At 51.8% G+C, this 22,082-nt stretch overlaps 1 protein-coding gene across 17 annotated transcripts; it reads left to right on the forward strand.

Moving 5' to 3' along the window:
- Nucleotides 1–8,554: 8,554 nt before the first annotated feature.
- On the forward strand, nt 8,555–21,860 carry SEMA6C (semaphorin 6C). 17 transcript variants are annotated; one of them, XM_081487642.1, is made up of 21 exons: nt 8,555–8,755; nt 9,083–9,213; nt 10,752–10,801; nt 12,518–12,713; nt 14,283–14,421; nt 14,716–14,779; nt 14,935–14,991; nt 15,361–15,462; nt 15,679–15,769; nt 15,968–16,087; nt 16,267–16,355; nt 16,653–16,870; nt 17,160–17,291; nt 17,555–17,707; nt 17,938–18,111; nt 18,384–18,530; nt 18,804–18,881; nt 19,008–19,063; nt 19,208–19,252; nt 19,604–19,699; nt 20,361–21,860. In XM_081487642.1, exons 4-21 carry the CDS (start codon nt 12,572–12,574, stop codon nt 21,395–21,397), a joined length of 2,940 nt encoding a protein of 979 aa, XP_081343768.1. In that variant the 5' UTR covers nt 8,555–8,755; nt 9,083–9,213; nt 10,752–10,801; nt 12,518–12,571; the 3' UTR covers nt 21,398–21,860. The 17 variants fall into 17 exon arrangements, with proteins under 17 accessions (XP_081343768.1, XP_081343771.1, XP_081343779.1 ...); XM_081487645.1 differs by having other exon boundaries at nt 12,518–12,689; nt 14,307–14,421; XM_081487653.1 differs by having other exon boundaries at nt 12,518–12,689; nt 14,307–14,421; nt 15,968–16,064.
- Nucleotides 21,861–22,082: the final 222 nt, after the last annotated feature.

Raw genomic sequence — 22,082 nt, forward strand, 5'->3', positions numbered from 1 at the left:
TGCTTCCCAGATAATGGAGATACGCATAAGCCACAGAGCAAACAAAGAGATTCAAGGCATATTCAGGAAATGGTGATTTATTCTGATGACTGGAGCATAGATTGTTTGAAAAAGAAGTGAAGAAGGAAAAAGACCAGATCACAGAAGGGTTTAAGGGAGCTGCTCAAGACTTCAGACTTTTGCCGTAGACAGTAGGGAGACATTAAAGGTTTTTCATCAGGGGAGGGAAATCATTAGCCCAGTGGGACTGAGTTAGAGGCTTCAGCAAAATTTTAGCTGAGGAAAGGGGACACTTAAAAGGAAGTGATCACCAGTATAATTTTCTTAAGCACACAATGAAAACCGATGAGAGGACTTGAGATCTGGATTCAGAAGGTATTAACTGTATTTTCATCTTCTTGTATTTTCACTCCTCTTGTTTTCCATTAGATTATATATATTTTTTTAAAAAGGACTTTTACTTTTTTTAGGAAAAGTAAAAGTTCTGGCAGAAAAAGAAGAATGGGAAAGATGTCTGGTTGTGAAATGTTGAATTTTAGAAGTGGAGGCAATCAGCATACCAGTGACTCCAAAACCATGATTCTCTACTTGGAGACAGTGACTGGGTCTTGGCTCCTTTCTTACTCCCATCTTTCTCAGCCCAGGTTTCAGAGCTGAGGGTCCTTGATTGAATTTGGATTGGAAATGTTAACAACGCCTTAAATGAATGTGGTAAAGGGATGAAGAGAAATGGAAAGGTAGCTTAAAGGAATGGGAAGCTGGATTGAGAGAGGGACTATTTTTGGCTTGGAGTTTGAGGACATTTGTAGGCTGAGAGGAAGGAGCAGTGGAGAGGGAGGCTTAGAAAATGCAAAGGAGAGGTAATGTTTATGGAGCAAGGCACAGGGACAGGTGGAAAAGAATGGACAGGGAGTTAAGGGAAGGGAGAGGAGAGAACAGGAACTGGCATTTGTTGGGTGCACTCTGCTAGATGTTATATAAATGTCTCACTTCATTCTCTGATACCTCTATGAACTAAATGTCACTATATTCTTTTTACCAATGAAAAAGACTGAGGCTTGAAGAGGTTAGATAATCTCTTCCCAAATTAGAGAACTAATAAATGGCAGGCTGAGGACTTGTGTGATTCCCAAGCCTATGCTTTTCTGACAATTACCTCACAAGGTTAGAAGGTAATGACTTCAACCTCATAATGAATGTGGCAGCATTCTATTCCTGTGTGCTCTATTAATTCATTAATCACACACTTGGGGGCCAATAGTAGGTGGCACTGTCAAAATCACAGGAAAAAGTAAAAGTCCTTTTATAAAAGAAATATATAATATAATTGGAAAATAAAAGGAGTGAAAATACAAGAAGATGCAAATACAGTAATACCTTCTGAAGCCAGAATTCTACCGATTCCTTACCTGTTTACCTCTCCAGCTTTACCTTATGCTCTGGTCTGTGTTGTAATCCTCCCAGCTCCCCCAAAACACATCATGGCTGGCTTCTCTCTCCTCTCCTTCTCCCTCTTCCTGTGCGCTTCCACTTTTTGTCTCTCTACCTGGAACTTTTCCCATGCATACCTCTTCCCTGCCTGGTTAATTCCTAGCCCTCCTTCAGGTCTCAGCTGGAAAGGCGTCTGAAGCCATTGGTCTGTGAAACCATTGTGACTGCTTAAACTACGTATGACTCCTCTGTTCCTAGTCCTATAAAACTACATACCTTCCTTATCATGACAGTCACTCTTCATTGTAGTCTGTGATTTTATTAATGGCTTCCCTAACTAGGTTGTAAACTCCATGAGGGTAGGGGTTATGCTTTAGTGTCTGGCACTACTGTGCTCAACAGATATTTGCTGAAATAAAAAATTCAAAACACATCCAATAACCAGGAGATAAGGGGAAAATGGTAGCAACAAAACAGTCACATGCAATAATGTTAATTTGTTTCATTATTGCAGAAGTCTTTTGTTTTCTCTTGGACTTCCCTTGTGGCTCAGCTGGTAAAGAATCTGCCTGCAAAGCAAGAGACCTGGGTTTGATCCCTGGGTTGGGAAGATCCCTGGAGAAGGGACAGGCTACCCACTCCAGTATTCTGGCCTGGAGAATTCCATGGACTGTATAGTCCATGGGGTCACAAAGAGTGGGACACAACTGAGCGACTTTCATTCACTTTTTGTTTTCTCTTAATCTATATCCATTTCTAGTAATCTTCTCTGAACCCACAGCATATTATTGTTGTTCAGTCTCTCAGTCATGTCTGACTCTTTGCAACCCCATGGACTGCAGCATGCCAGGCTTCCCTGTCTTTCACCATCTCCCGGAGCTTGCTCAAACTCATATTCACTGAGTCAGCAATGCCATCCAACCATCTCATCCTCTGTCACCCCTTTCTCCTCCTGCCTCCAAACTTTCCCAGCATCAGGGTCTTTTCTAATGAGTCGACTATTTGCATCAGGTGGCCAAAGTATTGGAACTTTAGCTTCAGCATCAGTCCTTCCAATGAATATTCTGGACTAATTTCCTTTAGGACTGACTGGTTTGATCTCCTTGCAGTCCAAGGAACTCTCAAGAGTCTTCTCCAACACCACAGTTCAAAAGCATCAGTTCTTTGACGCTAAGCTTTCTTTATGGTCCAATTCTCACATCCATACAAGACTACTGGAAAACCATAGCTTTGACTATACAGACCTTTGTTGGCAAAGTAATGTCTCTGCTTTTTAATGTGCTGTCTAGGTTGGTCATAGCTTTTCTTCCAAGAAGCAAGCATCTTTTAATTTCACGGTTGCAGTCACCATCTGCAGTGATTTTGGAGCCCAAGAAAATACAGTTTGTCACTGTTTCCATTGTTTCCCCCATCTATTTGCCATGACATGATGGGACCAGATGCCATGGTCTTCATCTTTTGAATATTGAGTTTTAAGCCAGCTTTTTCGCTCTCCTTTTTCACCTTCATCAAGAGGCTCTTTAGTTCCTCTTCTCTTTCTGCCATAAAGGTGGTGTCATCTGCATATCTGAGGTTATTGATATTTCTCCTGGCAATCTTTATTCCAGCTTGTGCTTCGTCCAGCCTGACATTTCGCATGATGTACTCTGCATACAAGTTGAATAAGCAGGGTGACAATATACAGCCTTGATGTACTCCTTTCCCAATTTTGAACCAGTCTATTGTTCCAAGTCTGGTTCTAACTGTTGCTTCTTGACCTACATGCAAGTTTCTCAGGAGGCAGGTAAGGTAGTCTGGTATTCCCATCTCTTTAAGAATTTTTCACAGTTTGTTGTCATCCACACAGTCTAAGGCTTTAGCAGAGTCAATGAAACAGAAGTAGATATTTTTTCTGGAATTCTCTTGCTTTTTCTATGACTCAGAAAATGTTGGCAATTTGATTTCTGGTTCCTCTACCTTTTCTAAATACAGCTTGAACCCCAAGAAAAAGATCCCCATCCCCACCCCACAGCATATAATTAGTAGCAAATTAAAACAAAGAAATTCCCTGGTGGCTCAGTGGTTAAGACTTTGCTTGCCAGTGCCAGAGACATGGGTTTGATCCCCGGTCCAAAAAGATCCCACTTGCTGTGTAGCAACTAAGCCCATGTGCTCTAGAGCCTGGGACCCGCAACTACTGGAGCCCACATGCCCTAGAGCCTGTGCTCCGCAACAACAGAAGCCACCACAATAAGCACATGCACTGCAACAAAGAGTAGCCCCTACTCACCGCAACTAGAGAAAAGCCCACTCAGCAACAAAGATCCTGCACAGCCACAAATAAATAAAAGGGGAAAGAGGAGCTTTTAGAAGCAAAAACACAGATAACAATGAGAATTGACACAGATAGTAAGGGAAGAGAAGGAAAACAAAAAAGCTGGCTATTGAAAATTGCAGCATTTTTGGCCACGAGGAAGAGAAGCAAACAGTATTAACTACATACATTCTAGACTTTGCAGTCCTCACTGTTTACCTAGACAATTAAGTTCACAGAACTTCCTCTGAGTAAGCAAAAATCTGGTTAAATGATACCTTAAATGTATGAAACATTTTGAGATTTATAAAACATTTCACCTTTACTTTACCGTACTTTATCCTGTGAACTAGGCAGTCAGGTAGTGTCCACTCGCAGATGATAGACTCTGCCTTAGAGATAAAGTAGTTTATTTACAAGGTTAGTCTTAATGACTCGTGTGTGTGTGTATGTATGTGCTAAGTCACTTCAGTTGTGTCTGACTCTTTGTGATGCCATGGGTGGTAACCTGCCACGCTCCTCTCTCCATGGGCTTCTCCAGGCAAGAATACTGGAGTGGGTTGCCATGCTCTCCTCAAGGGGTCTTCCCTACCCAGGGATCAAACCCATGTTTCCTGTGGCTCCTGCACCACAGGAAGATTCTTTATGCTGAGCCACTGGGGGAACCCCTAATGACTTCTTCTTGTGGTCTTTTCACTACATAATCCATAGGAAATTAATAATATCTTTTTGAATAATCTCTATTTGAAACAGAATGAAAATGTTTTGCACTTAATTTGGTAACTATCTGGAAAAATACTCAAAATGGAACATTCCTATGTTTCTGCTCAGCTGAGGTTTTACCATACTGGTTAGGATCAGTATTCACACATCAGTTTGGAAAGAGAAAGTTTAACATGATTTGAAGCAGGCAAGCAAGACTTCGGCCTGACATAGCTGGAGGTAGCTCACATCTTTGGTGCATTTCTTTCTTTCTCTACTTACTATATACTATGTGCTAGGCATTATGACTTAAGTGCTGGGGATACAAAGATAAAAAACAAGCTTCCTTCTTTAGACTAAGTGGTAAGTACCTTTGAAAAATTCAAATGGAAGTATCCAATAAGCAATTATAAAAGTGAGTTTAGAGCTCAGGAGAAAGACTGGGATCAAATAGCAATAGAGTTTATATGGTGAGCCACACAAATAGTTATCAGAACTGTTGGTGTGTGTTATCTTGACCAATGATGGTGTGCAGAGCAAGGTGAGGTAGCTAAGGATATGACCCTAGAGAACACTAATATTTAACGAGAAGTCAGAAAGGCTGAGAAAAAGAGACCATATCAATAGAAATGAAACCATTCATTCACTTAAAAAATATATCTATTAAGTCCCTAGTCTTTGCTGAAAGAAAGAGCTCAGGAGGCAAAGGAGAGCATTTCAAGGAAGGACAGATTAACTTGGCCAAATGCCATAAAGAGGCCAAAAGGATAAAGACTGAAAAGCTGTTCATTGAATGTGACAAGGAGGTCATCAGTAACCTGGATGAGAACAATCTCAATGGAGTGATGGGGGCCAAAATGAAAATAATTGACAAATGGGGAAGTGGATACAGCCAGAATAGATGACTCTACAAATTTAGCTATGAAGTAAAGAGAGAAATTGAGTGATGGCTAAATACAGGTAAGGATCAAGGGAAAGTTTAGTTTTGTTTTTGTTTTGTTTTTTTTCATCATGGGTGATAGATATTTGAGCATGTATATATGCAGAGGGGAAGATGTCAGTAGAAAAGGAGAGATTAGAAATAAAGAAGAAAGTATTTGAAAATATGTGGCATAAAACCCCTAAGGATACACAGAATCAGATTTATTCAACCAATGTATTAACAGTTAATAGCTGCAATGTCCCAAGCCATGTTGGAAATGCAAAGGATACAAAGGTGAGATAGACATAGGTGGGCCCTGTGTGTGTGGAGCTTACAGTAAAGCAGAATGGTGAATCTTAAACAAGCAGTATTGATGCCCCACCTGCTGGGATGAGACAGATGTGAGGGGGCAGCTAAATGCGTGTCTAGAGGGCAAAAGGTTGGTGAGACTCTCACTTTATTATCTCTGTTTTTCTCTGAAGAGGGATATGGATTCTGCTAAGATGAGCAAGGAAGCTCTGAGGAAAGGAACTTGAGGAAAGAAGCAAGCATTTGAGACAGCTATTTGTAGGGGCTGGGAGAGGGTAATTTGCCAAGCTTGGAGATGCTAAATTTATAAAAGGCTCTAGTCTGTGGGACTGTGATTTTTTCCAGAAGACCCCGGGGAGTAGGAAGAAAGTCATTTGGGTTTGTCCTTTGAAATAGCTCTCTGATTCACCCATTTCTTTCCATACTCAAAGCTACCATTCTCGTCTGACTGCCTCTCCCCTCATCTTTGAACCTTCCTGTTTTCTTGCCAGAAGGTCTCCTTATCTTGCTAAAATAAAGCATTTTGTTGGTAATACCTTTATTCAAGAACTTGAAATGATGTCCTTTTCCTATCAAATTATTTTAGCCTACTCACCTTGGTATTCCTGGCCTTCCAGAGTTTGTCTCCCTCTTTCCCTGTCCTTTGCTAGTATATTTCTTATATATCAAGTCACACAGGTCCTTTTGCTATCCAGGCTTCAGGCTCCTTGCTCACCAAGTAAAAGCTTTTGCTGAAGCTATGTTCTTTGAAACATTTTCTCCTTTCTTTTGCACCAAGCCAACTCCCACCCAGGTTTTCCCTGGCCTCCATGATAAAATGTAGCCAACATCTTTCCCTGCAGTTATCCTGAAGGGCACTTATTGTCTTTTCTTTCATTTAGGAATTATGTCCAATGTAACTTTGTGGTGGGGGGAGGGGGGAATACTTTTTTTTGAGATTTGGTATTGCTTTTTAATCATTCAGTACATGTAAGTCTTGTTTTAGTTCAAATAGATGGTGTTTTCTTAAACACTCCAACCACATTCCACAGTAGATTATATTTGAAGTAAGTGCTTAATATTTACTGGATTGAATTGAGATTTTAGTTGGGCCCTAAAACTTCAAATGAGTTATACCTTAATCCCCATTCACTATTCTATTCAATGAGAACATATTTTAATATTTTTGGATCTTAGTTCTTCAACCTGGGATCAATCCCACGCTCCCTGAAGTGGAAGCACAGAGTCTTAGCCACTGGACCTCCAGGGGAGTTCCAGGGAGCACATAATACCGAAGCCCTGTACTAGGAACTGGGGACATTTCTTTCAACTTCCATGTGACTCTATATTCTGAGGTATCTTTCTCCCAAAACAGCCCTGACCGCTGAATTACTTTGGACCCAAGAATCCCCTGGCAGTTAACCTTGTGTAAGGAGAGTCCCATTGTTTCTGATTCTGTTTATCTCATTGATTCACCTTCCATCTCTGTCTCTGTGATTGTGTGTGTAATATGTTTATGTCTGACATGACTGAGTGACTTTCACTTCACTTCACCTCACTTCACAAGTCAGTGATGCTATCCACCCTGATCTCAGTCCATTAAAGACTGTCCAGGAGTAGCAAACCCCTGCCTCTCCTTTCCTAAAGTCCAGAAACCAGGACGTGTATGTGCGTGTGTGCATGTGTGTGTGTGTGTGTGTGTGTGTGTGTGCCTGCTCAGATGAACTACCCAATAATATCAATGTCTCCCATGCCACCCACTATCCTGGGAATTTTGAGAACGTCTTTTGTCCCAGTCCCCACGCAGGGAAGAATCTTAGCAGGCAATACCAAGGTGGGAGCTAAGCAGTGCTGTCTGAAGTAGCCTTTCTTCCTCCCCACTGACATTCCTGGAATCAAAGGGTCTTTATAGAGGGTGGGGATCAAGAAAGGGCAGTTTTGCTGTTTGGAGGGATGTCCAGGGTCCCCTGAGGAAAAATGGGACATCACTAATCCTTGTCTGTGGGGCAGTAAGGATATATGGGGTTGGGGCAGCTGATTACTTTTCCTTTCTTTCAGGTTCCATGTTGCTCCTCTTTCTGTGTGACTCTCTGAATCAGTTTGTCCCAGTCTCCACATCTCTGTTTTGGCTTCAGCCCTACTCACCTGTCCTCTTCCATCAACCAGCAGCCTAACTGCTGGCCACCCTGACTTCCTGGCTCCTTAGTTTCTGGCCTACTGGTCTAAGTACATCTTGCTTTGACAGTAGGGATAGGAGGGGAGATGATGACGATAAGGCAAACTTCCTGGCGACATCTTTCTTTCCTTTTCCAGGCCTCAAGCCGTCAAATGCATGCTAGGTCTCCCTTACCCGAGTCAGGATGAACCAGAGGAGGTACATGAGAAGAATAAACGGTTTGATGTAAAAAGAGTGGAGAGGAGGAATAGAGGTTTGAGGGCAGAGAAGGGGAGAGGTGTACCCAGGAGCAGGATAGTCAAAGACATTGGAGAGGGAAGAGAGGGAGGGTCACGCCGGCTGACAGCCCAGCCCAGCCGAGGTCCTCGGGTTTCCTGTCTGTCTCTCCTCCCAGCTGCTGTTCCTTCCTCTCTTGTGAGATTTCTTCCCAGGGCCTCTCCACGTTAAAACGTGTGTCCCCTCCTCTGACCGGGTCTCAGCGACCGTCCGTGGATCTCGCGCCTGGCTATGGTCTCCTGCTCAGCCTCCCGGCCAGGCCCTCTCGGTGGGCGGTGCTCCCGACGCCCCTCCTCCTCCGAGAATTATTGGTGGAGAGGTGTCGAGAAGGCGGTGTCTAACCGGCCTCCGAGAGCCCGATTAGTAATGGGGACCCCGAGGCGGGCCGGAGGCGGGTCCGGTCGGGAGGCGGGCGGGGCGGCTGGGGCCCGGCCCAGAGCTCCGGGCGGTCGCATTGTTTTCCTCCGCGGAACCGCGGCGGGAGTGGGGTTTGCGACTGGGACCCAGGACTCGCCCGACCTGACAGCGCCCAGGAGCCCAGATCCAAGCTCCATCCAATTCGGACATCACCACATTTCGCTGGAGCCCCAACCGATTGAGAACTCGGCGCGGTGCGCGGCCGCTGCTCGACCGCTGCGATCTCTCTCCCGCTGACCCGGATCTCGGAGCAAGTATCCCGGAGTAGGGCTGGGGCTGCAGGGAGGCGGGGAGGATCGGGGCGCCGAAGATTGGGGGCAAGCTTCGAAGTGCCAGAGGGACCTCGGAGGGCGCCAGCGCTCTGTCGTGCTCGGATGACGGAGAGGGTCAGTGGAGTTGGGGTGAATCGAGGGAAGAGGGGAGCCCCGCTACGGCACTGTGGGGCGCAAGGTCTGGGCGCCTCTTGCGACCTGGCTTCTCCGAGTCGCATCCCTCGCATTGAGGAGCGCGAAAGGCATTATTTGAGGCGCGCGCCGTACGTACAGAGGGTGGAAAACCTGGTCTCTTACCTCCCCAGCAGAGAGATTAAGGCTTTGAGACCCGTGGGGAACCGGACCCTCGCGTTTCCCCTGCAGGGATGGGAAGGAGAACGTGTCGTTCCAGACTTTGATGTTCCGGCTGCACCTCTGTCATTGTGCAAGCGCGAGTGTGAGCACCTCCCAGCAGGGTTGACTTGATCATAGAGTCGGGAATGGGCCCCCGAGAAACATTAGTCCTAGAGCCCATAACCTTCCTTCACCCCACTCGCCCAGAGGCTTTGTTAGACCTTGGTCTCCCAAGACGGAGAACCCGGCTGACGATTGCATCTCCAGCCCGCGGACCCCGCTCTGCGCTGGCCGCAGGCCCGCCCTCCTCGGTTCCAAGCCTCTGGCCCTGTTTCCCTGGCCTCGGAGACCCGCCTCCGCTCCCAACCCCCGCTCCCATCCCTGTTCGATCTGCGCCTGCAGGCCCCTCCAGCCCCTCCTCCCGCTAACGTGGCTCTGGGACCCGGTCCCGGCCCAGACTCTGCTACCCGCCCCTCTCTGAGCCCCAGATCCAGTGAGGGGGAGACACGTCGAGCCCCTGGCCTCAGGCCCACCTCAAGCGAGGCTCTAGACACCTGGATTGTCCTCGTTTGGGGCTGGGTGGGAGGGAGGGTAGGTAGCAAGCATGGGGCTGATAGCTAAGGGTGAGGGGAACTGTCTTCGAGAAGGGAAGGCGCCTGTTCCCTGAGGCTCCTTGGTGTGCCCCCCCCCACCACCCCATCCTTAGAGGAATGTGGACTGGGGCAGGCGACCAGCCCGAAGGCTTCCTGCTATTGTCCCCAGACGGGTCTCCCCTTCTCCATCCCTTCCCCAGCCCCCTGCTAGAATCTGGCTATGACGCTGGCCATTCCCCAGAGGTGGCTGCAGGGCCAGGAGGAGAGAGAAGGGCTGTTTCCTCTTCCCAGCAAGGGGAGAACCTAGGAGGGGGAGAAAGAGCTGGCCAGGCCTCCCCCATTTGCTCCAAATGGGGGGTGTGAAGCAGCTGGGATTGGTCCTGGCAGGGTAAGCCTTTCCCCAAGCCAGGGGTTGCATGGAGGCAACTCAGATGCTGCTCATTAAAATCATCTATGGGAAGCCCTCTTAAAGACAGCATAGTTAAGTCTGGGGGGGCAATGCAATGGCCAGCCAAGTGTTTTCAGAGGCTGGACTAATCCAGTCTAAAGTAGGGGTAGGGTGGAGAAAGACTGGGTGGGAGGGAGGCAGGGCCTGCTCTGAGGGAAGGAAGGGGCTGGGAGTGCTTGGTATTAGAGCATTTTGCTTACGGATGAAGAGGATGCAAATGTTATGCAAATTAGTCTCTATTGTCCCCAGCTAGGGTGCTTTTACTAAGAAGGCTGCAGGGTTCTGAAGGTTTTCTTGTGGGAGTGGTCAGCATGCCCTCCAAACTCTCCCAATCTACACTTTTCCCAAGACTGGTTCTGAAGTTCCAAGATTTTCTGGATAGGGTCCAGCCCCAGCCCCTGCCCTTGCCCTCACAGCTCTAGGCATGAATGGCCAGCACCTTTGTAATCAAGCTCAATGTCAATGTGTCCCCCAGTTCCAGGGCAGCATCTCCCCTACCCTAGCCTCATTCGACTTTTCCTGATGATCACATTTACTTTTAAGGGATGTGGTAAGGTGGTATAACTGTCTCTTCCCTCCTTCTGTCCCTTCTTCCATCAGGTCAGAGGTCTCCTATCCCCCTCAAATCCCCACAGGCATCACCACCCCAGGTAAGGAAAGGGCAATAGCCCCTAAGGGCAGGGGATTGAAGTAGGTATGGCCTGGGAATGGAAGAGGGTCAGATCATTCTCCCCACTTGCCTGAGACTGAAGTTGTTTCCTGGGTGAAGATACCAGTTGCCCAGGGCAACTTGGGGGGGGGACAGGAGGGGGAGGATAGGAGACAAGCTGTGTCCCTTTCTCTTCCCCTGGGAGCATCAACATCCGGAAACGTGGGGAGGGGTGGCAGAGGGAGGCTTGGCCTTTCAGCACCAGAGGGTCGTTAGCTAGCTGACGGCTCTGCCCCTGGGGAGGGGGTCATCATTATGTGCTCCTACCCCTTCCCCTCCTCCAGCTCTCTTGGGATCCCATCTGACGTCAGCCTCCCCATCAGTGACGCTGGATTGGGGGTGGGGTACACTTGGGTCCTGGCTCCAAGAGTGGAGTTGTGGGGGAGATGGAATGGGGTAGGCCTGGAAGCCCAGGGTATCTTCTTTGGGGGACATGGAGGGACAGGCAACTGAGGATTAGTGAAGAATAACTGTTCACGGAAACGAGGGAGTCTCACCTTTGCTGACCTGATTTCCTGGGCTTACTCAGCCTCTCATTTCAACTTCAGGGGAAGGCAGGAAGCTGGTGTCCACCTCCCACTGTGGGTTCCAGCCAGGGTCAGCTTGGCTGGGGAAGGCCGATGGAGGCTGATGGGTGGGAAGGAGGGCTGTCTTACAGTCCCTTCCACCATATCTATCTTTTCCTGGACTTTGGGCTATAATCGCCTGCCTGTCATTGAATTATTTATATTTTCATTCCAAGGCAGCCCAAAGAGGGAAGGAAGGGAGAGAGGGACATGTTCAGCCATATCTCCTCACCAGTATAGCCCCTTCTATGACTGGCTCCTCACAGGGGATGGGTCCGCTCTTCTCCAAATTGAGTACATGCAAGGTTTCTTAGGAGTTGGGGAGGGAACAGGGGGCTAGGGAGGCTGGGAGGGGGCACAGTGGTCGGGCAGACAGCTGCAGCCAGAGCTAAATTTAGCCTCTGATCTGGCTTTGATGCAGATTCATTTTTGGCTAAGACAGCCCCCCTCCCCCACTCCCCTCCCTACCCAGCTTTTCCCTAGCAATGGAAAGGGCCCTAGAAGCACGAGCTTAGACCAGGGCAAAGACCCCTGGGCTGCCTCCCCAACTCTGCTCTTCCTCAGCCCTAAACAGTATGATGGCTGCCTCACAGCTGCCTCTACCAAGGCACAGTGCCTAAATTGCTCCCAGGGTGCCATGGGGGTCTGTGAGGGAGGGGAGGCAGACATGATATCCTCTTCCTCCCCTCTGTGCCAAGGAATCACTATTTATAATTTTAAGGCTTCAGTGTCTAATTATAGCTGAGACGAGGTTAGCAAGAGGGGGCCAGGAGGTGTCACCTACCGAATGTCCCAGGCCCAGTCAGGAGAGAGGAGGAAAGGCTGAGTGAGAAGGCTGAGGGGAGGGAGCGGGCGTATCCTGTCCTTACCTGGGGTCACACTGGCAGGCTTCACACCAGCCAGTTTGGGCCAGTTGGAGAGGGAAGGGCCTTGAGTGACAGTGACAGCCGCCTGGCACTGAGGCAGTGCCAGAGATAGGATTCTTTACCCTTCTCCACAGGGTCTTCTGGGGATAGACCTGGGAAGGAGCCCTCCTGCTTCAAAGGTGGAGGAAGTTTGGCCCCTTTCCTCACTTCTGTCTTCTCTTTCAGGGCCAGCATATGGGTGAGGGGGCACCCCCTGGGGCCTGAGCTGCCCCACACAGAATGCCCCGTGCCCCCCACTTCATGCCCTTGCTTCTACTACTCTTGCTGCTCTCAATTCCCCACACCCAGGCTGCATTTCCCCAGGACCCTCTCCCTCTGCTGACCTCTGACCTGCAAGGTGAGTGCTTCCCTAGCCCTCTATGTGAGCTCAGCACTCAGTCTTGGCAATTAGACACTGAGACCTTTTGTGTGGGTGGCAAGCTGCAGGAAGGCTCTCAGTCTCAAGGAAGCTAAGAGCTGACAGGAAAGAGGAGCAGACAGGTGGAGTGGCACTGAGGCCAGTCACTTCTCACCTGTGGGCCGACTTTCTTCACTTCCAGGAAGTATTGTTCAGTGATAAAGAACATGGACTCTTGGTCAGACCAAACCTTAGCAGGTTCAAATTCCTGTTAAAGCTGCTCATTTTATGAGCAGTTATTTAACCTTCTTTGCCTCAGTCTCATCAGCAAAATGAAGATAATAATTGTATTCTACCAGGAATCCCTGGTGGTCCGGTGCTTTCACCACAGTGATCATGGGTTCAGTTCCTGGTTTGGGAACCAAGATCCCACGGGCCATGAGGCATGACCAAAAAAAGTATTTTACCTCATAGAGTTATTTAGGGATTAAATGAGGTAATACAGGTAAAGTGCTAAGAACACTGTCTGGCACAAAGTAAATGATGTATATGTGTTTGCTATTATTATTAGCTACAAAATGAAGGCTTGGGACTAATTCAGTGGTTCCCAACATCTCTTACCTCCCTCTCCACCACTTTATCATCACTACATCTAGGTCCGTCACGGTAGGACCTACTGAATGTCCCAGGCCCAGTCAGGAGAGAGGAGGAAAGGCTGAGTGAGAAGGCTTGGGGGGAGGGAGAGGGCATATCCTGTCCTTACCTGGGGTCACACTGGCCTGCTTCACACCAGAGGGAAGGGCCATCGTCCCACTGTGATGGACCTTTATCTATTTGCAGTTTCCTGTTATATATGTAGAATTTAGAGTAATTTTAAGGTTGAAGGAATGGCAGTTAGGTTATTGAGAGTAACTGTTGGGGGATAGATAAGAGTAGCAAACACTTAGATGTGCCAGACGCAGTTCCAATCACGGTACAAATGTTAAATCATCTCTGAACTCTGGGCTCCCTCTGAACACTGATAACTGTGGTTTCCATGATCAGGCCAGGTGGATGCTGGAGTTGGTCAGAGGAGGCAGAAAGCTTGGAGGATTGAGGTGGTCTGTGCAGAGCCTTGAGGGGAGGGTGCAAAAAGAGGGCTGGGAGAGATGGGGTGAGGAAATGGTCTACATGGGACAGCATTCAATGTGGAATGAAAGGGAATTGCTAGCCCTAAGGCAGATCTAAGAACTGGGTTGGGCTCAGTTCTGAACTCAGACAGACCTGGATCTGAATTGGGATGCCTACCACTCCCAAGCTAAATGAGCTCTGCAAATTTCTTATTGGCTTTAAGCCTCAGGTTCCGCATCTGTAAGATGGCACCAACCTACTTCATAGGGTTGTTGTCTGAAATGAGACGATGCAGCTCAAGTGCTAACACAGTGCTTGGCAGAGATGAAGTGCTCAGAGTTAGCTGATACTGTATTTATTAATAGCGTTACTAATACCTTTATTAATACCTCACAACTCATCTCACATATCCACTATGTCCAAGGCTGGGTTTCCTCTGATTGGAGAGGATGTTGAAGGAGTGTTATATCCTGAGGGCATCAGCACCTACCTCTCTGTGCCTTCTAGGTATTTCTCCATTATCCTGGTTCCGGGGCCTGGAGGATGATGCTGTGGTTGCCGAACTTGGGCTGGACTTTCAGAGATTCCTGACCCTGAACCGGACCTTGCTAGTGGCTGCCAGGTAAACTGGCTGTGGCACCATTGTGGGGCTGCCATGCCTGTTCCCAGGCAGGCATGGGACCTGCATGGCCACTGCAACATCTTGCAGAGGACACATGCAGGTGTACAAGCCCTGGGATGTGGACATGCTAGGACCCAGAATATAGTTGCCAAGGTGTGGAGTCAGGGGGAGAAGACAGGGCAGGAGGTCTACATTGTTTGTCCCCAAGCAGCTGAACATGGACTAGGTGGGGACTCAGGAGTTCAAGTGGGGAGCCATGGCTTGGCTCTGATCCCTCCTTGCTTATCCCTTCAGGGATCACGTTTTCTCCTTTGATCTTCAAGCCCAAGAAGAAGGGGAGGGGCTCGTGCCCAACAAGGTGAGGGGCTGTGTGGGAGGAGGTTAAGGCATGGAGATGAGGCCGGAAAGGGCTAATGGGGATCCAGTGGGTGGGAAGAAGACTCAAAAGGGAACCATAATGTGCAGTGGATCTAGGTTGCGCCATGATTTTCCCTCTTCTACTTTTCCCTCTAGTATCTAACATGGAGGAGCCAAGACATGGAGAACTGTGCCGTGCGGGGCAAGCTGACGGTGAGGAGTGGGATGAAAATCTTGAGGGTAGGAGACGACGCAGCCTCCAGGCTCTTTCCAACTGACCCTCCACTGTACCCAAATCTCCACTACTTCTCTTATCTCAAGCCACAGAGGAAAATATACAGGAAAGGGAAATGTGATTTTTAGCTTCCTTTACACATCTCACACAAAAGAAGAGTGAGGCTCTGAGAGGCCAAAGAACTTGCCCAAGGCCCCAGGACCAGTAGTAAATAGCTTCTTTGAAACTTCACCCTCTATTGCTCTAACTGGCTCAAGGAGGATAACCCTACTTCCATGACCCCCTGTCCCTGTCCCAGTCCCAAGGAGCCCTGTGGTTGACATAGAATTCTGGATTCTATTCTCTAGGACGAGTGCTACAACTACATTCGCGTTCTTGTGCCCTGGGACTCCCAGACACTCCTTGCTTGTGGAACGAACTCATTCAGCCCTGTGTGCCGCAGCTATGGGGTACAAAGGAGAGGGTGGGGCATCAAGATGGGAGTGGGAGGAGAACTCAAGCTGGGGAATCAGTTTGGTGGGGATGGACAAGCAGGGGTTGGGGGATGGGAGTGCCCAGGGTGGAGGGTCCGGAAGAGGTGGGGCAAGGGGATGTGAGGAAGTGGGCTATGGAGCCAGATTTGCAACACCCCAAGGGATCCAAGAACCTGTTCCTTCTGCCTCCAGATAACTTCGCTGCAGCAGGAGGGTGAGGAGCTGAGTGGGCAGGCTCGATGCCCCTTTGATGCCACCCAGTCCAATGTGGCCGTGTTTGCAGGTGTGCACCTGGGCATGTGAGAAGCAGGCATGTGGCTACCATGATAGCCTCTTTCCCAGTTTGGTCTTTCCTGCATGTTCCTGAATTAGGGGTGAGGTAGGGGCCAGGGTCAGGCCAAGGTAGGGGTGTGGGAGGCCCAAGAAGAGCCAAGATACAGATCCCTGAGCCCCCCTGATGCCACCCTACCCACCCCTCCAGAGGGCAGCCTGTATTCAGCCACAGCTGCAGATTTCCAGGCCAGTGACGCTGTGGTTTACCGAAGCCTTGGGCCTCAGCCCCCGCTCCGCTCCGCCAAGTACGACTCCAAGTGGCTCCGAGGTCAGGGCGGGCCTGGGGGAGGGAGGCTGCTCTTGGGGAGGAGGTGCAGGGGGAGGGCTGCGGCAGGCAGGTGGTGGTAATTGTGTGCAGGTGTGCTAAGAGGAAAGGCTGCGTGGGATCAGGAGATTCTGGACAGGTACAGATACTCTTCCATACCGTTCCTGTCACTCCCCACTCAGAGCCACATTTTGTCCACGCTTTGGAGCATGGAGACCATGTCTACTTCTTCTTCCGAGAAGTCTCTGTGGAGGATGCTCGGCTGGGGAGGGTAAGGAGGTGGGCACCGGGGGTGGTAGCTAGACGGTTCTGCTGGATCCTAGGAGCCAGACATTCAGGGAAGAGCTCCAGGCTGGGCTCTGAGCCCCCACCATGGAGCTGCCCTCAGGCCTCTGTCCCCTCATCCTGCTGTCCCTCACGCTGACCCAGGCAGACCAGCCACACCACATCCTTCCTCCGCTGTGTCCCTGACATTGGTCTCTTGGTACTCTAACCCCACCAAACCACTCTCATCCCTCTGGCCTGGGGGCTTGCTCACTGATCTTCCTCTCCGACTCTCCTCTGACAGGTGCAGTTCTCCCGTGTGGCCCGTGTGTGTAAGCGGGACATGGGTGGCTCACCTCGGGCCTTGGACCGCCACTGGACATCCTTCCTGAAGCTGCGGCTCAATTGCTCTGTCCCTGGAGACTCTACCTTCTATTTTGACGTCTTACAGGCCTTGACAGGGCCTGTGAACTTGTATGGTCGCTCTGCTCTCTTTGGGGTCTTCACCACCCAGACCAATAGGTTGGTACTAGACTAGTCAATGTAGCCCAGTCTGTCCCCTTCCCTCCGTGCCCCCCAGCAACAAAGATCGTCCCTCAGAGCCTACTGATGAGGGCGGTGAGGGGAAGCTCCATTCAGAGCCAGTTTGTTGTTCTGTCCTTTTTATTCCTTGCATGGCCCCCAGGGGCTGCCCTGCTCTCTCAGGCTCTCCCCTAAGATGGTATGTGAAGGGGAGCGGCCAAGTCTTACCTGGGAGGCGCTCTGCTGTCCCTTCTAACACCTAGCCCACATCGTTCTCTGGCTCCCTCAGCATCCCTGGCTCTGCGGTCTGCGCCTTCTACCTGGATGATATCGAGCGTGGGTTTGAGGGCAAGTTCAAGGAGCAGAGGAGTCTGGATGGGGCCTGGACCCCTGTGTCTGAGGACAGGGTCCCCTCCCCCAGGTACCCAGGATGGGGGGGCTTTGGTGGAGGCAGAAGCAAGCAGTGTCTGCTCCCCAAATAGGTTATGAGGAGAGGGCAAGGTGTCCAAGGCCTGGGGAGGAGGCTGTCATGGGTTGGCAGCAGGGAGGGAAGCAGTAGTATGAATGTCTGTGCGCAGATGGAACAAGGGCCCTCCTGGCCTTAGGGCAGGCTGCTGGGGCTTAGTTAGGCTCTGTGACCACAGCTCCCTGCCCTAAAGCCGCCTCTTCCTATGTGTCCTCCAGGCCCGGATCCTGTGCAGGAGTAGGTGTGGCTGCATTGTTCCCCTCTTCTCGAGACCTCCCTGATGATGTCTTGACCTTCATCAAGGCTCACCCACTCCTGGACCCTGCTGTGCCACCTGCCACCCATCAGCCTCTGCTCACCCTCACCAGCAGGTATAGGGCTAAAAAATGCTGACCACTGCCATCTGCCCCTTACCCACTCTCTTTTTCTGACCCCACAAGGTAAATCAAATTAGTAAGAGGAAGAACCTATGAAAGTGGGAGAGACAGAGCTAAGAAGGAGACCCTGGGCTGGGGGAAGGGCAGAAAACGGGTATCCAGGTCCTTGAAACACTCAAGCTTCCACTGGTCAGGCTGTCCTGAACTGAGGCCTATTCTTCCAGGGCCCTACTGACCCAGGTGGCTGTGGATGGCATGGCTGGTCCCTACAGTAACACCACAGTCCTGTTCCTTGGCTCCAATGATGGGACAGTGCTGAAGGTGCTGCCCCCAGGGGGGCAATCTGGGGGCTCTGAGCCCATTCTGTTGGAAGAGATTGATGCCTACAGCCCCTCCCGGTGAGCCCTTTGTCCAGCAGGCCCCCTGCAAAGCAGGGATGGGATGTGAGGCGGGAGATGGGGATATGGGGATGGGGTGGGGACTCCGATATTGGAAGTTGTGGGGAAGAGAAAGGGACTTGGAGAGAAGATGACATTGTGTGGCATTGCAGGTTAGCCCCATGAGTTGTATTCAGTTACTTGTATGCCTCCCCACCTTCTTTTCTTTACCTCACCCAGGGAAAAAGGAGCCTCAACTGCTCCATCTCTGACTCCTTCTGGCCTCACCTTAGGTGCAGTGGGAAGCGGGCAGCCCAAACAGCACGGCGGGTCATAGGGCTGGAGCTGGACACTGAAGGTCACAGGCTCTTTGTGGCTTTTTCTGGCTGCATCATCTACCTCCCTCTTAGTCGATGTGCGCAGCATGGGGCCTGTCGGAGGTGAGAGGAACTTGAGGCCAGGCTCCCTGGGCCTGCAGGAACAAAGGCATTGGGGGTGGCAGGGAAATGAAGGGAGTGGTTGTGTGTGGTGGGATGTCCACAAGCATCCTGCAGGTGGGCAGTCACCAGGGACGGGACTAGGGATTGATGTGGATAGGATGGGAGTATCAGGCTAGGAGCCTCCTGCAGGCCAGGGTGAGAGTGAAAGAGGCAGGGGAATGGACTGTGATTAGAGTAGAGGGTCCCAGCCTCATATGACTCAGTTTTCCCTAGGAGCTGTCTGGCTTCTCAGGACCCATACTGTGGATGGGACAGCTCCAGAGGCTGCGTGGATATCAGGGCACCTGGTGGGTAAGTGAGGGGCTCCTGGATCTCCTGAGGAGAAAGCTCCCCACTACTAACAGAGGAGGCTGAAGGCTAGGGTGAGGGAGGGGACAAGAAGTATACCTGCACTGAGCCACCTCCATTTCCTCCTAGGATTGATGTGGATCCAACTGGTAACCAGGAATCCATGGAGCATGATGACTGCCAAGGTAAAAAGGGCAAGGGCAGCTGTATCCATTGTTGAGCATGGGACGCCATCCCAGGTGTGGGCTTCTGTCCTGTGATGCGGTCATGCCCATCAGTTCCTCATGAAGCCTCCCCCCACCTTCACCCTTTCTCTCCCTGTTTCATAGATGGAGCTACTGGGAGTCAGTCTGGTACAGGGGATTCCGCTTATGGTGAGTTCTGTTGTCCCAACTTCACCATGGTCAGCCCATACTCACCCAAGTCCATGCCCCATGGCAGCAGCAGACCAGCACCCTGGACACCCTAAGAGTCTCTGAAAGGGTTAACAGTCTAAATATCTAGCATATAGCTCAGTGCTTGGCACATAATAGGAAGTCTAATATATAGTTTTTGAACAAAGAAATGAAAGAATGCCTTGGATGGTAAGCCCTTCCCCATTCCCAGAGGAAAATGAAGGCTGCAGTTCTGGACTTCTGGGTTCCAAAGGGGGTGGGGGACCCGCTGGGGGTATCAGAGGTGGAGAACAGGAGTCTCACTGGCTCTGACCTGGTCTCTGTCATCAGTGCTTCTGAGTCCTGGCCCTTCCCCTGAGACCCCCAGCCCCCCCAGTGATGCCCACCCCCGGCCCCAGTCTTCCACTCTTGGAGCTCACACTCAGGGTAAGGGGGCTGGTTGGGAGGGATAGGAGTGAAGTGTGGGGCTGCTGATTCTTGAAGAATTCTAAGCCCCTCACTGATCATTGTTTGGTGCTCACTAATAATGCCTGTTTGGAGCCTCCCCTCCCTTCCCCTCCCCAGAACTGGCCCTCCCAGCCCCGCCTCCTTCAGCACGGGCAGAGTTTGGCAGTTGCTCTTGGCATGGCTGGACTTCCCTGGTGGCTCAGAGGTTAAAGCGTCTGCCTCCAATGCGGGAGACCTGGGTTCTATCCCTGGGTCGGGAAGATCCCCTGGAGAAGGAAATGGCAAACCACTCCAGTGTTCTTGCCTGGAGAATCCCATGGACGGAGGAGCCTGGCAGGCTACAGTCCACGGGGTCGCAAAGAGTCGGACACGACTGAGCGACTTTCCTTCCTTTCCTTGGCATGGCTACAGGGGCCGGAGCTGGGATGGGACTCCCCAGGCCCAGGCTCTAGCTTGTGTGTGAGCGGTGGTTGGGTGGGCTGTGTGTGTTGAGGGGTCAGGGGAGAAGACTCCTGAAGAGGGTAAAGGCTGTGTTGGAGTGAAAGCTGTGCAGCAGTCGGAGAGAGGGACACCTCGGAACTTGTCTTCCCGCTGGCCTACCTTCGCTGAGCCTCCTTCTCTCCTCCCTCTCGGTTGGCAGGCGTGCGCCGGGACCTCCCGCCAGCCTCAGCCTCCCGCTCAGTCCCCATCCCACTCCTCCTGGCCTGTGTGGCCGCGGCCTTCGCCCTGGGAGCCTCGGTCTCTGGCCTCCTGGTCTCCTGCGCCTGTCGCCGAGCGCACCGACGTCGGAGCAAGGATATCGAGTCTGCCGGGATCCCACGTCCTCTCTCCCTCCGCAGCTTGGCCCGGCTGCATGGGGCGGGCCCAGAGCCGCCGCCGCCATCCAAGGACAGAGAGGGGGCACAGACGCCCCAACTCTACACCACCTTCCTGCCTCCTCCCGAGGTCGTACCCCCGCCGGAGCTGGCCTGCCTGCCCACGCCAGAGTCCACGCCAGAGCTGCCGGTCAAGCACCTCCGCCACGCCGGGGGTCCCTGGGAGTGGAACCAGAACGGGAACAACGCCAAGGAGGGCCGGAGCCGCGCCCGGGGCGGGAACGCCGCGGGTGGCCCCGCGCCGCGTGTGCTGGTGAAGCCGCCGCCGCCTGGCTGTCCTGGGCAGGCCGTGGAAGTCACCACTCTGGAGGAACTACTGCGCTACCTGCACGGCCCGCAGGCGCCCAGGAAGGAGGCTGAGCCCCCGGCCGCCGCCCCTTTCACCTCGCGGCCGCTGCCGCCGGAGCCCGCCCCCACCCTCTTTGCCGGCCCCAGCCTGCTGCCCCGGGACTGTGCCCCGCCTCGGAGGCTAGACGTTCCCCCGGAAGGCAAGTGCCCGGCCCCCGCCGCCCGGCCTGCGCTCTCTGCCCCAGCTCCCCGGCTCGGGGTAGGCGGCAGCAGGAAGTTGCCCTTCTCGCACCGTGCACCCCCTGCGCTGCTCACCCGAGTCCCCTCGGGAGGCCCCTCCAGGTACTCAGGGGGTGCCGGGAGACACCTCCTGTACCTGGGTCGGCCTGAGGGGCACCGGGGCCGCGCCCTTAAGAAGGTGGACGTCGAGAAGGCCCAGGGGCCCCTGAAGCCTCCTTTCGTCGGGCCCTCCTCGCAGGCGGCCGTCCCTAACGGCAGCCATTTTAACTTTTGAAGGGAGTTGCTCCAAGGCCTCAAATGGGACCCCCGAGGCCCATGCCCTCAGAGGCCGTGAGCGTGGACGCGTCTCCAACGACAGATCACCTCCCTCTCTGTTCCACACCTCCAGCCTTCCTGGACTCTGAGAGTCTCCCGGGGTCCCTGCCCGCCTCGGGTTTATTTATTGACTGTCGACTGTCTTTTCCCCCTGTCCTCGAGAGAGGAGTGGGAGGTGATAAGTTCGCCCCCTCAGTGAGCCAGCTTTTCGGGTAACTGGCACACTCCCACTCCCCCTCTCCCTCAGCCAAGCTGCCTTAACTCGCCCCTCCGGGCCTCCACAGACTGGGCCTCGGGCGGGCCGCACGGCGGACGGCCGGGGCTGAGCCACTAGCGTTGTGTACAGAGTCCTCGGGCCTCCTGGGACGTGCCTCCTCCTACTATGTAGGAGCCTCTGCTTCCCAATACAGCTGTGTCCCCGAGTCGCTGCCTGACATTACTCGCGGAGGGGGCGGGACGGGACGGGAACCGGTCGGCTGCTCTGAGCACCTTTGCTCCAGAATTTCTGCCTTCAACTTGGCCTTGACTCTCCCCCGAGTAATTGGGATGGCTGCAGTCCCACCGGGGTTAATCAGGAAAGGTTTCCTGAAAGAGACAAGCGAAGAAATGGTGCGTGGAGATGAACCAGGGCCCAGGAGACCCCG

Source organism: Giraffa tippelskirchi, chromosome 5 (genome assembly GCF_054371585.1).
Source record: "Giraffa tippelskirchi isolate mGirTip1 chromosome 5, T2T-mGirTip1v1.2.pri, whole genome shotgun sequence".
NCBI classification, from domain to species: domain Eukaryota; kingdom Metazoa; phylum Chordata; class Mammalia; order Artiodactyla; family Giraffidae; genus Giraffa; species Giraffa tippelskirchi.